The 12,765-nt window shown below is 39.2% G+C and overlaps 1 protein-coding gene across 1 annotated transcript in view; it reads right to left on the bottom strand.

Annotated features, from left to right (window-relative positions):
- The window catches only part of pappa2 (pappalysin 2), a 96,321-nt gene that overhangs the window by 77,335 nt on the left and 6,221 nt on the right, over positions 1-12,765 (bottom strand). The window contains exons 2-4 of the mRNA XM_047368538.1: positions 12,113-12,345; positions 9,655-9,882; positions 8,862-9,460 (exon numbers count right to left, since the gene is read on the bottom strand). Coding sequence (XP_047224494.1) covers positions 8,862-9,460; positions 9,655-9,882; positions 12,113-12,345 — 1,060 coding nt within the window. The remainder of the gene's footprint in view (positions 1-8,861; positions 9,461-9,654; positions 9,883-12,112; positions 12,346-12,765) is intronic.

Genomic DNA, 12,765 nt, shown 5'->3' with positions numbered 1-12,765 from the left:
ACATTCTGGCAAATGTATGAATCATTTTGTTAGTGAATTATTTATTTATCTGTTGTTGTTTCTTCACCTGCCATCCACATGCAAACAGTTTTTTTGGTGTACATGTGTAGACTTGATATCAGGCGACTTTTAAAAACAATGACATAGAGGCCCACTCTGTACAGGCCAAATCTTGCCTTTGTCTTGCAAATCACAACATTAAAGCAGTGTTTCATGTTGTTATTCCATTTCAGTCTGACTTTGTCCAGACTTCCATTATACTTCAAATGCAAGCTAAATTTAACCTGTCAAAAACAACATGCAGTGCTGGTCAGTTCGCCATTGTGTACATTTGTAATTTTTGACTGATTTTGTTTCTGACATTAAATGGAAATTTTCGGTTTTGTCTTGTATCTTAACCTCTCATTACAACCTCTATTTACATAATAGTCAACTAGTCCAAATGGGAATAAGAGCCAAAATAAATGGAAATAGGGTCTGGTATAAAGTGTCACAAAATAATATACAGTAAAATTAAATCATACATGAGATCTGATCATTTTATGACTATGTATTTCTATAATTCATGAAAATCCTTTACTGCAAAAAGAATAACTAGTATAAAATAAACCTGATTAGGTTACTGCTATCAAGGCATACCAAAAATTTTGAAAGTTACCGTTTCAAAACTGCTTAAATTGTCTGTCATACCATTCCTAATGTTTAAAGTCCATTAATGGCATTTCAGAGAAAATACCAGATTGTCTTGAGCTTTCTGCAGTTATTTGAAGCCTATGCAGCAGTGCCCCTCTCCTACTTGTTGCAGCGCACTGCTGATCTGCTGACTGGAAGAAGGCTACTATAATTTTTCCTTATTTACATGAAAGACAAATTTGGTGGTTTGAAAATATATTTGATGGAAGAAAATGGTAACTACAATTTTCCAAACCTTTTAGAAATGACTTTTTGTTGACTTGCGTTTCTATTAACCTCGGGACTAGAAAGGTTAGTGTATTTAAGGTGGGCTAAATGAATAAAATAAGGAACAATCCTCTTCCTCTCAAACACTGACATTCTACTACTATGTGAGTTGCATTACCCCTAAGCTGCCCCAAAGGTGTTTCTCAGCCGCCAAGGGCTTTGCATGTGTAACCCTTCTTTTAATGCTATCTCTCCCCCTGTGGTTGTGGTGCACAGTAAATAAGAATGTGCTTTCTCTGGCACTTGGCTTATATAAATAAGGTTTAAGATTTAAGATGCTTCAGGGAACCCCTGATCTCACAACACTACTGAAGCAGAGCTTTGCAGAGGCTGTGTGCAGAATCCATCACTATGGGCGGCTCAATTACAAAGAACAGAAAGCTGGCCGCTAAAGATTCAACTCCTCAGTTTCTGAGACCGAAAGGATGCCTCAAAGGAAGTATACTGTCAAAGTTACAAAAATAAATAGGTTTGCATGACTGAAGTGAACGGCCTAGCTATAAATATGAAAAAAATACAAGTCAGCAATGGCACATCCACAATGTAAAGCTTCAGAATTCCTTCATTCCAAATAATTCATATAAAAGAAAGGTATTTAGGATGCAGACAAACATCAGCCCAAACCTGCATTAAAGGCTTTAACAAAAAATGCAATATTTTATTTCTACAAACTGAGAAGCTATCATGTCCATCATGACAGTGATCGACTTAGATTCAGAGGAAATAATTTGTCATCGCCTGTACGAAGTCTAAAACCAAAAACAAATCTTCATGATAAGTTCTACTGAGATGAACTCTCTTATTTGTTGAGTTTGGAGAAATGCCATCAAAGTCAGAAGAAAAAACAGATATTGATGGGTGGTGGAAACAGAAGAATCATGAGAAGTTTGTTGCAGTTTAGGTGAGCTTCAAACAACCATCAGGCTTTTAAGGGCTTCAGTTCTTTGTCCATGGTTGGCTACTCAACATTTATCAGCAAAAACCTTTAAAAACAAGAATTGGGTGGGCAATTTTGAATTTATTATCGATTTTCTTTATTCCAAACAGGATCAAAATTATGCATGCAAGGGAAAATATAAACAGACACACCTACTAATAATTGGTAAAGTATCCTTAAAAAAATGGAATCACAAGAATATGGTTGTTATAGTCATCAACAAGCTTCCAGTCTAATCTTGGCAGGATATCTGACAACTCTTCGAATTTCTTGGAACAAACTGACCTAAACTGTCACTGTCATATGAAAGGAGGGCAGTCAGGATGTTTAGGAACAACTCAGGAACCAAACAGCCTAAAGCCTACCATGAACTGGAAGCTACTAGAACACCAGTGAAGCTGTTTCTTACATTAACATGGACTGAGAGATGTGCGGTGCTGGTGGTGCAGGGGTTAGGCGGGCAACCACATATAGAGGCTATAGTCCTTGAAGCCGCCGTCCCGGGTTCGAGTCCCGGACCCGCGACTTTTGCCGGATGTCTCCCCCTCTCTTTGCCGCTTCTTCCTCTCTGTCTAATATCTAAAATAAAGGCCTCTATTGCTGAAAGAATTCTTTAAAAACAAAAAAAACATGGACTGAGCTGTTGACAAAAAAAGAAGGACCCACACTAACACTGACACATTAAAGCTCTACTGAAATTTGCATCTGTCAACATGGATATGTCAAATGCCATTTAAATTAGGTTTTATGGTTAGACGAGACAAAGATTTAGGTGTTTCTCCACAAGGAAAAGAAGTATGTTTGGAGGAGTCAAGGTGAGGATTTGAAATTTAAGATAACTGCCCCACCTGTGAAGTACGGTAGTGGTATCATCATGCTGTGGTGCTGGTGCATTGGACAAAGTGAATGGCTTAATAAAGGAGGACTACATCAAAACTCTTCACTACTCAGATGAACAGACAGACGAAAGAAACTTGGACACAAATGGTTGTTGAACAGGACAATGATCCCGAAAACGCATCAGAACTTATGTACACTGAATAAAGCCTCAACCTGAGCTGTACTGTAAAGTTGTGAGCAATCCCTTAAGCCAGGTCCATAATAGGAAATAAACACATTTAAACAATATGTACCAAGGTAGGTGGTCAAATATCCAGTCGGAATCATGCCAGAAGCTTGAATATTTTTTTGAGGTTGTTTTGTAAACCACAGTTCAAAATTGTGCAACCAGTTTTTGTTTTTAGAATTGAGAGAAGTTGTTTGTTATATTATCAGTCAACCTTGTCAAAAAAAAAGTTCAAAGACATTATTAACAGAACAATACGAATGATATTTCTGCCCAGGATGAGTGGATCTAAAACTGTCCATCAGATAAGTTGATGTATTTTTTTTTTTCATCTATTTTATCATTTTGGTTTTTTTTCAGACATTTAGAGGTGGACATACTCTTTGGCTTCAGATCACTGTCCTGATGCATAACCCAAGAGTGCTTGACTGAAAGGTCAAAACTGATGGCCTGAAATTCTCCATCAGGATTTTTTTCATGGTCCTGTCAATCACAGCAAGTAATCTAGGTCCTGAGCAGCCAAAAACATATTGCCACCACTCTCAGTATGGTGCTCTTTGTCCGAAATGCCAGAGGCACACCTTCTAAAGATTTCCACTTTTGTCTCAACAGTCCACAGAATAGTTTGCCCAGAGTTTTGGAGATTGTCAAGATGTTTTGGGTTTTTTTTTGTCAAATGTGAAAATTGTCTTTTGTGTTTTTCTTGGTCAGCAGTTGTTTTGACCTCTTCTATGGATTAAGTTTTTGTCCTATCCGTTTCTTATGATTGAACTATAAATACTGATCTTAATTGAGGCAATTAATGCCAGCAGAGCTTGATATGCTGTTCTGGGTTCTTTTCTAACCTCCTGCATAAGCTACATGTATGTATGTCAGCTATGCCGGGGAAGGGTCACCACAGTTCAATGTTTTCTCCATTGTGGATAATGCCTTTGGGACTTCAGCTCCCTGTGACTTGCTAGACACCCAAACTCTTACAAATAGCAGACTGACGTCATTGACTTTATTTCCCATAGTGTTCGCTGAATTTCTTTAGATTGTTACAAGATTTTTTTAGCCTACTTGATGTTGTTATACAAGTTCAATTGAAACGATTTATTGATTCTACCGGTCTGGCAGAAATTAGGCCACAGAGTGAATGGTGAAATTGAACCAATAAAATTTGATTAACTGATTATTTAAAAGGGGTGCTATGTTTCCACAAAGGCTATGGATAGCTTTTGCTTCTTTCATAAATGAAATTATCATTTGAGAACTGCTTTTACTGAAGACATAAAAAATGTAATGAATATATATAAGAGGGTTACCTTTTCACTGTAAACTGTATTAATACAGTTTGGTTAGAGTTAGAAACACTGCAGAGGTGCTTTTACTGGTATAATAAAAATAAGAATAAAATGTTGCAGAGATGTTAAACATCACAAGAAGCTGGAATTTAAGTCTTGTTTCAGGTCAGTTGCCTTGACAGACAAAAGCATTGTTGATTGAAAATTATTAGCCAGCCTTAGACTTGTAATAAAGAAACATGGCATAATGTCCTCTATCAACCCGGCTCTGCCTCTCCATTCTTGCCTTATTCTCTTCCTTTTCCATCCCCCACCACCACCACCTTTCCTTTACAGTGCTGCCCGGCTAAAGTGTACCTGGCCATTACTGTAGAACTGGCTAACAAGAACAAATCTGTGTTGTGACAGGAGCTGGCTTCTGAAACCTCTCGCACCTCCAGAAGCAGCAGCAAGTTGGGTCTCACAATCAGAACAGCCAGCCAGGAGCTCAGGGAGAACGCAAGGAGGGGAAATATCAAAAACCCAGATCCCAAACATAAAAATGCTTGCAGTGCTCCTCAAATGCCAGAGAAATGTCATCCTCACATTAAATCTCCCTCTGCTTGAGAAAGTTCCATTTGTGATCCAAGAACACAAATGCACACATGCACACCAGCATGCCCAGGGACTCACACATACAAGCATTTCCAACCAGCTAGGGTCAGAACCTTTCAAGGAGACCTCCACTACCGCTAACCTGCTGGGTCCAGTGTTTCCGACACTCCAGTCTCCTGTGTATTAGCCATTTATGTTGTTTTAGTGTGGGGGTTGAGAGCTTATAGACAGGAACTCAGCTGCAGCTTCACTGCTTCATTGAAGTGGACACATACTGGAACTTCTGAAATTCGCTTTCTGTGTCTGAACAGCAGAGATAGTTATCGAGTAATACAAATTCTGTGCTTTTCCATTATTGTGATAAACGCAGGGGATTCCTAAAACTGTGATTTTTGTTAAAAGCATTCAAATTAAACTATAAATGAATCAACATTTGAGAATTCTGAAGCCAAACAACATAGGTTTGTGTATAACAGCTTGCTTTATTAGCATCCATGTCCTCTCTGAAGGGTAGAAACTTTAGGCTTTGACAGAGAACATCTGAACATTACAACTACCAACTGTGTTTTCTCTCTGTTCTCCTGCTTGTATCCCACCAAGCTCGGTACAGAGAAACATAAACATTTACTTAGGTGCAACCTGGAGGACTCCCTGCATATGCCCAAGCAGTGATGCCACACACAGCCAAGTTCCACCAAACCCTTAACCTGGGTCTCTCAGAACAAGTGAGCACAGTGTTCTTTTCCAGCCAACATATTTTTTACTTTTACACAGCTGCAGATATTCACACCTGGGGAGCTGCACAGTACAGCCACAGTCTCCATCTGTTGGCCAGAGGTAGCTTTCCACTTAGATTTGTCTTTATCTACTGGTCAATGGAAGAGTTACAGGGTAGGTAAATTACTGAAAGGCATGCTGTGTTTCTTATGAGGAAAAGGAGACAGTCCCTGGTACCTCCTGCCGATGTCACCAAAGCAAACTTAGGTGGAAAGGGAAGCCAGAACATCTTTTAAGTATATAAATAATACAAACATTAGAGATGAATGATTGGATCCCACATTGCCTTGCAGCCAAAACCTTTATTATGTTTTATTGGGACTTTATGTGATAGACAAAGGCAAATAAAATCTAGCGCAACCATTCACCTTTTAAACTAACCTAAATAATACATAAAATCGCCCTGTGTCATATTTATTCTATTACTGCACCTATATTATGGAGGCCTCCAAGGTTTGTTAGAGAACACACCAGACAGGTGGAGATGTTTGAAGCAGGGTTAGATTATATAACAGACCACCCACCTATCAGTGAACCACATCTCTAGTTGGAGAATCTGTTGACTGGACAACTACTACTCATGCATTCTAAAGTAAAGCCTGTTAGTGGCTACAAAAGATTTGGGTGGAGCTTCACCTTCCAGCTGGACAACAAGTGTAAACACACAACCAGAGCGTTAAAGGAATGGTGCGCATCAAATTATTTTGTTATTGTTAAAATGGCCCAGTCAAAGTCCAGACATAATCCAAGTGAGAATCAATTGGCAATGTGGCAAGACATAAATATAGCAGTTAAACGACACTTTCTATCTAATCTCACTATAGAAATTGTGTCCCTAGATGTGCAAAACCAGCAGTGATACACTCCAAAAGACTTGTAGCATCAAACTGCGGTTGACTCGGGAGGGCTAAAAAAGCGCACAACACACTTTTCTATTTGTATTTGTAAAACATTTTGAAAGCCTTGTATCCTTTTCATTCCATTTTACATTTATGTGCTACTTTGTTTGGGTCTATCAGATAAAAACACAATAAAAAACATAAAATATTGTGGTTGTAACAGGACAAAATTCGAAAACGTTAAAGGGGTATGAATCCTTTTGAAAGCCACTGAGCTCAAATTGAACCATGAGGACACTAAGCTAAGTTAAATTAAATTAATTAAATTCAGTAAATCATGTTTGCATATTATTAAATTATTAGTCTAAAGTTGTAAATACACACTGCCTCAGTATTAAAAAGGATTTGTGAGGTTGTAGCAAAGGACTGTGGATAGTGGAGATTAATTCAGTCGGAGTTTACTGAGTAAAATAGGTTTTTTCCTCATTTAAAACACATTAACCTAACCGTGCGTAAGGATGTCACCTTCTGTTAACTTCAAACACTAAAGAGTAAATATGACACTTTTTGCTGTTTCCCGGAGCCACATAGTAAACCTGTGGTTACAATTTGGATTAAGGACCTGAATTAAGGTCATTAAAGGGCCGGCAAGGAGACCTCATATTGAGACTTCTTGCAAGCTGTTTGGCGCTCTCCATGAGCCTGTCTGTCAGAGCAAATGGAAGGCAGCAGGGCCACTACTGGAGTTGTTTAGGAAAAATAACTGTGTACTTTGGCATACCCTAATCCACCATCCACACTCCAAACAGCTTTCTCTAAAACCACTAGAGAAGGTAAAAGTTCCAATGTGTAAATCTATCGTTTGGAGCTGTTTATGACACAGGCAGCATGCTAACAAAGAGGAGATAAAACAGAGTCACTCTATGCTGCAAGAAAACCTCTGTGAAAAATGTTCTCCTCAGTGGAGTATTGTTTTTCTCCAGATAATTTTTTTTTAATGTTCCTGTAGTCACAACAAATTGATAAAGCCTGTTGGAGATTGTCATGGTCTATGGACTTTGTGTTCTGGTTTGAATTTTGCCTTTTGGATTCTGATGTCATCATGTTCAATCAATACATTCTGGTTTCAAATCTGGCTTTTTGGGTGGTTTTTATTTTACTTTACTCCAGTTCTGTGTTCAGTTAGTTTTTGTTGTTTGTCCATGTTCTAAATTCTATTTAACTTTATTTCCTGTTTTTATATGTTTTGCGTTTGCACGTTGTGTTTAATGTCATATTGTGCCAGGTTAGAATCTGTTGATCGCCTACAGCTGGGTTTCATTTAGCTGATTACATCTGCTGGTCTGTAGGCTTTGTTGTGTCCCTCAGTGAGGACACTGCCAAATTGTCTGTGGGTTTAGTCCTAAACTCATTCATACTGTCTACTGAACACAGTGTCTTGCAAAAGTACTGATACCATTGGAGCATTTTCACATCTTTTCACATAACAACCACAAAGTTCAGCATTGTTTTGGGACTTTATGAGATAGACCAACCTCAACGGCGTGCACAATTGAAAAAGGAAAACTATAAATATTTTTATAAATTACAATTTTTTACAAAGTCAAAATGCAAGAAGTTTGGTGTGCGTTTGTGTTCAGTCCCCCTGAGTCAATCTTTGTAGAACCACCTTTTGCTGCAATTACAACTTCATATCATTTGGGGAAGGTCTCCACTTTGCAAAGAAAAAGACTGATGTTTGTGCCTTTTGTTCTTTGACACTCAATTTTATCTAAACCATTCCATTGAAGCTCCAGCTGTATCTTTAGGTTCATTGTCCTATGGTAACACCATACCCCTGTCTGACATCTTCTGCAGCCTCTAACAGGTTTTCTTCCAGCATTGCCCTGTATTAAGTACTTCCATAGTTACCACGAGCCTCGTGACTACTTCACTGAACAATGCTTTCATTGCCCGGTCTGTCAGCTTGGGATATTGTTTTATAACCTAATCCTGCTTTATTCTTCTCCACAACATTAGCTCAGGTGTATTTCTGGTCTTCATGATACTTCTTCTTCAATTATTATCTCTGAGAAACCGCTGAGGCCTTGAAAGAATAACTGTTTATGCATTGATCTATAAAATAAATCCAAATAATAGAATAAAATATATTGAGGTTTGTTGTAACATGACAAAAGGCATTAAAGTTCAAGCAGTATGAATACTTTGCCAAAACAATGTACATTTGGTTAGATTTAAGTCAGGTTCATGGATTTTCTGGATTGTGTGTTGCCTTCAAAGATTAAAGTTGCTTTGGTTTTCCTTTAATCTGCCTGCTGCCTATGCTTGAGTCCCTGTGACAAAGACAGAATGGCCACTTTCCTATACTTGTTTTATTTCCTGCAAGTGCTCATTAACCTTACCTGTTAGGAGATTCAGGATCAAAGCAGGTCTTAACGACATCTGTGACGTCTGGATCACAGCAGTCTCCATCATCATAGTCATAGTGTATGGTGTTGCACTCCATGTCACAAACACCATCCTGCCTTTTCCAGTTATAACAGTGGCCTAGCCTGAGGCAGTCGCCTCCATCGTGGCCAGTCCTTGGGTGGTCACACTCGGGGTCGCACTGCCGGTTCCCAATCTTACCAATCCGACAGTTGCTCAGGATGAATCTCTGCCGGAGACTGGAGTTTTTCACAGTGTGGACACTCAGCTCTAGGGTGATGTTGTAAGGCAGAAACGCCTCATTTAGAGCCTGATGCTGGACCTGGATCTGGGCTGGTGTCACCGTTGGATTCATACCGTCATCATCCAAGAGATTGACAATCCGGTAGCGAATGCGTTTGGGGGTAAGGAGATGCCAGTTGTTGTTGTAGCCAGAGATGATGTCTGTGTTGTCGCACTGTGTCACGCCACATGCTGGCGGGAGAAAGGAGGAGACAAGTTCTTGCTCCGGTACAGGAGTGGTGATGACAGTTGGATGAAGTGCAGTTTTGTATTGGGTCCACAGCCGTTCCACCTTAAAAACAGATGCAATTGTATTGTAAACAGTTTGGTAAAATTTTTGTATTTTGTTTGAGACAAGTATTCCCAAAAAAATTCAACATGAATTCAACATTAGCTTTAGCTTTTCAGATCAGAATTTATATTAAAAATCTCAACAAAAAAATGCTTGACTGTTTGCAGCTGAAAGACAATAAATTAGCCATTTACACTGGTGAAATCAGCCCACATTGCCAAAACTGGCTCATTCAAGTCGATTTGAAGTGGTGGTTTCTGAAGGTCCTCATGGGAGCGAGCATAGCCCCACAGGACCACTCCTCCAATGTGGCCCCTAAAGCTCTGACCCAGATCAGGTTGTTTACTGCCAAGAAACAGAGATCTGCAGGTCTGCATGAAGGGACTGTAGAGATTCCCTGACTGGAGGCTACTTTCCCCCATCTAAGACAAATAAAGAAGAAAAACAGACATTTAAAAAGTGGGGGATTAATGTCTTTTAATTTCACATTGTACAAATACTGAAAAAGGTTATTGTGTTACCAGTTTTTAGAAAAACATTATTTCTACAGGTCCCTTTTAAAAATGAAAAGCTGTCCGTAATCTCACCACATGCAGTCCTGGCCAGACGTGTAAACAGACTCACCATCTATTTGAATGAAATTCTAATTTTGGGCTTTTAATTATTTCTTTGAATGATTTGCTGTCCAGGCTGAATTAATATGTAAGAATAGAACTTTAAAGATGTTTTAACCTTAAGATTTTGGTGTAGTTGATGTTGGGAATTTCCCAGAAGCTTCCTCCAGTGCAAAACCATTTTTGAAATGCTCCTAGATCATTGTCCTGTCCTGTTCGGACACCCAGTTATGTTAGCTTCAACAGTTTGGGTAAGTGATTGGATTTTAAGTTAAACAATTTGGACCTAGTTCTGCATCCTAATTATTCTATCTGTAAAATAGACCCATAGCATGATGCTACCACTACCATGCCCAGTACATGCAATTGGTATTAAAGTCTCAAAGCCTCTCTTTGACTTCTTGTCATTGTAGCTGAAAAGGTTCATCTTTGACTTGTCTGACCACCAAACATCTCCAGAAGGCATTTGGCTTGTCCATGTGGACAGGTCCAAATAAAAGTAGTGCTTGAAGGTGTTGATTTTGGAGCAGGCTCCATCATATTCCATGTTTACGTTAAATATGTGTTTTCTTTTGGAGGGTGGCACGGGTTTTCCAGCTGTTCCCAGATATGACTATCTTGAGCCTTGATTGTTTCCTAACCATAACCCTTTTTTTTTATTATTTATTTGAGGGTGAACGTTTGGGTCAGCTGTCTGCAACCTAAACTTAAGGTGGTTTTCCAACAGGACATTGATCTCAATACCCATTGAACTGTTTTGGAATCAATAAAGGAGGCTAACATTAGGCTTCTGCAATAGGGTTGAGGCTATTAAAAACTATTGAACTATGCTTAAAGCCAGGTTGTGACAGCAAACAAACTGATTTAAATTACAGTTACCATTTTTCATATGAAGAGCGCCCCAATATCCAGCTATAATTATGCCAGAAGCTGGGTGACGACAACAAAAAGCCCGTGGGATTTTCATAACTTACAAAAGGACATTTATCAAAAAATGAATTAGGGAGCAATGCCTATAGGAGTCTGTATCATTTTGCCCCTGTGTGGATTAGAGAAAATGCCCTTGATTACTGCAAGTTAACTTCTGACTGGAGCTGTATGTGACTTACAATGCAATAGTTTGTAGATTCATGTCTAGAACTATCCACTGCTACAGCAAAACATTAAAAAAAGCTATAATGTCCTCTCAAAAGAATGACATTATAGCTTGATAATTGCATGTCAAAATTATCATGTGATCAGCGTTAAAGCTGTAAAATAGTAAAAAGACCAGGTGTTGCTTTGCAGAAAAACTTTACAAAAGGTGTGTCTAAAGCATATATACATGCAAAAATTGCAACCAAATATTGTTGAATACAAAGGAAAAATGAACCCTGGGCAAAATGATCAATATTTAACTTGGACTGAAGAATAAAGAGAAACCAGCATCCGATGTGATCTTTTGTTGTGTTATGAAAACAACCTGTTACTCTTTCAGCCTCACTGTCCTCAGATCTGCCATCTGCTTAGGGAAAGTGTAGGATGGGCTTTGCTGCAACCGGGTAACCGCAGAAAATATAATTTGGTCTGAAGTTCACCTCTCACCTCTCAAAAGAATGACATTATAGCTTGAACTGTTGGAATACTTAGCAATTTCCAAATCATTTAACTTCTCTACTATGAATGAGTGTGTGCATGGTTGTTCGTGTGTTGCCCTGCGATGGACTGGCGACCTGTCCAGGGTGTACCCCGCCTCTCGCCCATTGACTGCTGGAGATAGGCACCAGCTCCCCCGTGACCCACTATGGAATAAGCGGTAGAAAATGACTGACTATTTTATAGATGAACATTTTGGTAAACCATTGAACACTTCTGAGTGATCGCATACTTAAAGAACCTTAAAAAATGGTTTTCCGTATCTCTGAGAAATACTTAGAGGAATACTTAGTAAACTCTAAAACACAATTGAAAACACACATTTTGAATTATTCTCAAATTTATATCATTTTTTACGATTCTCACCAAGCTTACATTAAGAAAAAAAACATAAATGACGCACCTTAGCCCCATCAACATACAGGGTCATGTTGTAACCATTGTATGTGACCATCAGATGAGTCCAGACATTAGCCCGGTACCGGTGGTGGCTGTAGATGGTGGTTGATTTTAGAGCTCGGTCTGTGCGAAGCGTGAAGTAGAACCGAGCGTCTTTGGTGCCTGCTGGTTCCACGGTGCGAATGCCAACCGACCAGCCCTTCTCACTGAGCGAATGGGAGCAGTTGTCAAACACACCTACGGCACAGAGGAAACGTATTGGATTTTAGAAGAATCTTCAGAAAGCAAATTGTCCTTTGCCACAGGAAAAATCTGTAAACACAAACGACCAACTTATTCCAGTGGATTACACTTAAATATTCAGAGAATGAAAGGTTGCACAGTGGTAGTGATATAGTCACAGAGTAAGATAGAAAAACACAAAACCAAAAACAGCAAAGGAGGACAGAGAAGAAAGACAGGGATTTCTAACTAAACCATGGCAAGGCCCTAATGTTTCCATCTGCTAGTGCAACAGTCTCAGAGACACATCTGCTCCCCAGATGTCAAACCACTGGGACAGGGAAGGGTCAGGGAACCCCTTCACCCTCCGCAGTGCTGTACGTGTGCATGCATGGGGATAAGCTTAAACATGTATGTGTGTGTGATTGTGCAAAG

Source organism: Girardinichthys multiradiatus, chromosome 6 (genome assembly GCF_021462225.1).
Source record: "Girardinichthys multiradiatus isolate DD_20200921_A chromosome 6, DD_fGirMul_XY1, whole genome shotgun sequence".
Classification (NCBI taxonomy): domain Eukaryota; kingdom Metazoa; phylum Chordata; class Actinopteri; order Cyprinodontiformes; family Goodeidae; genus Girardinichthys; species Girardinichthys multiradiatus.
This window is presented reverse-complemented; position numbering and strand designations above follow the sequence as displayed.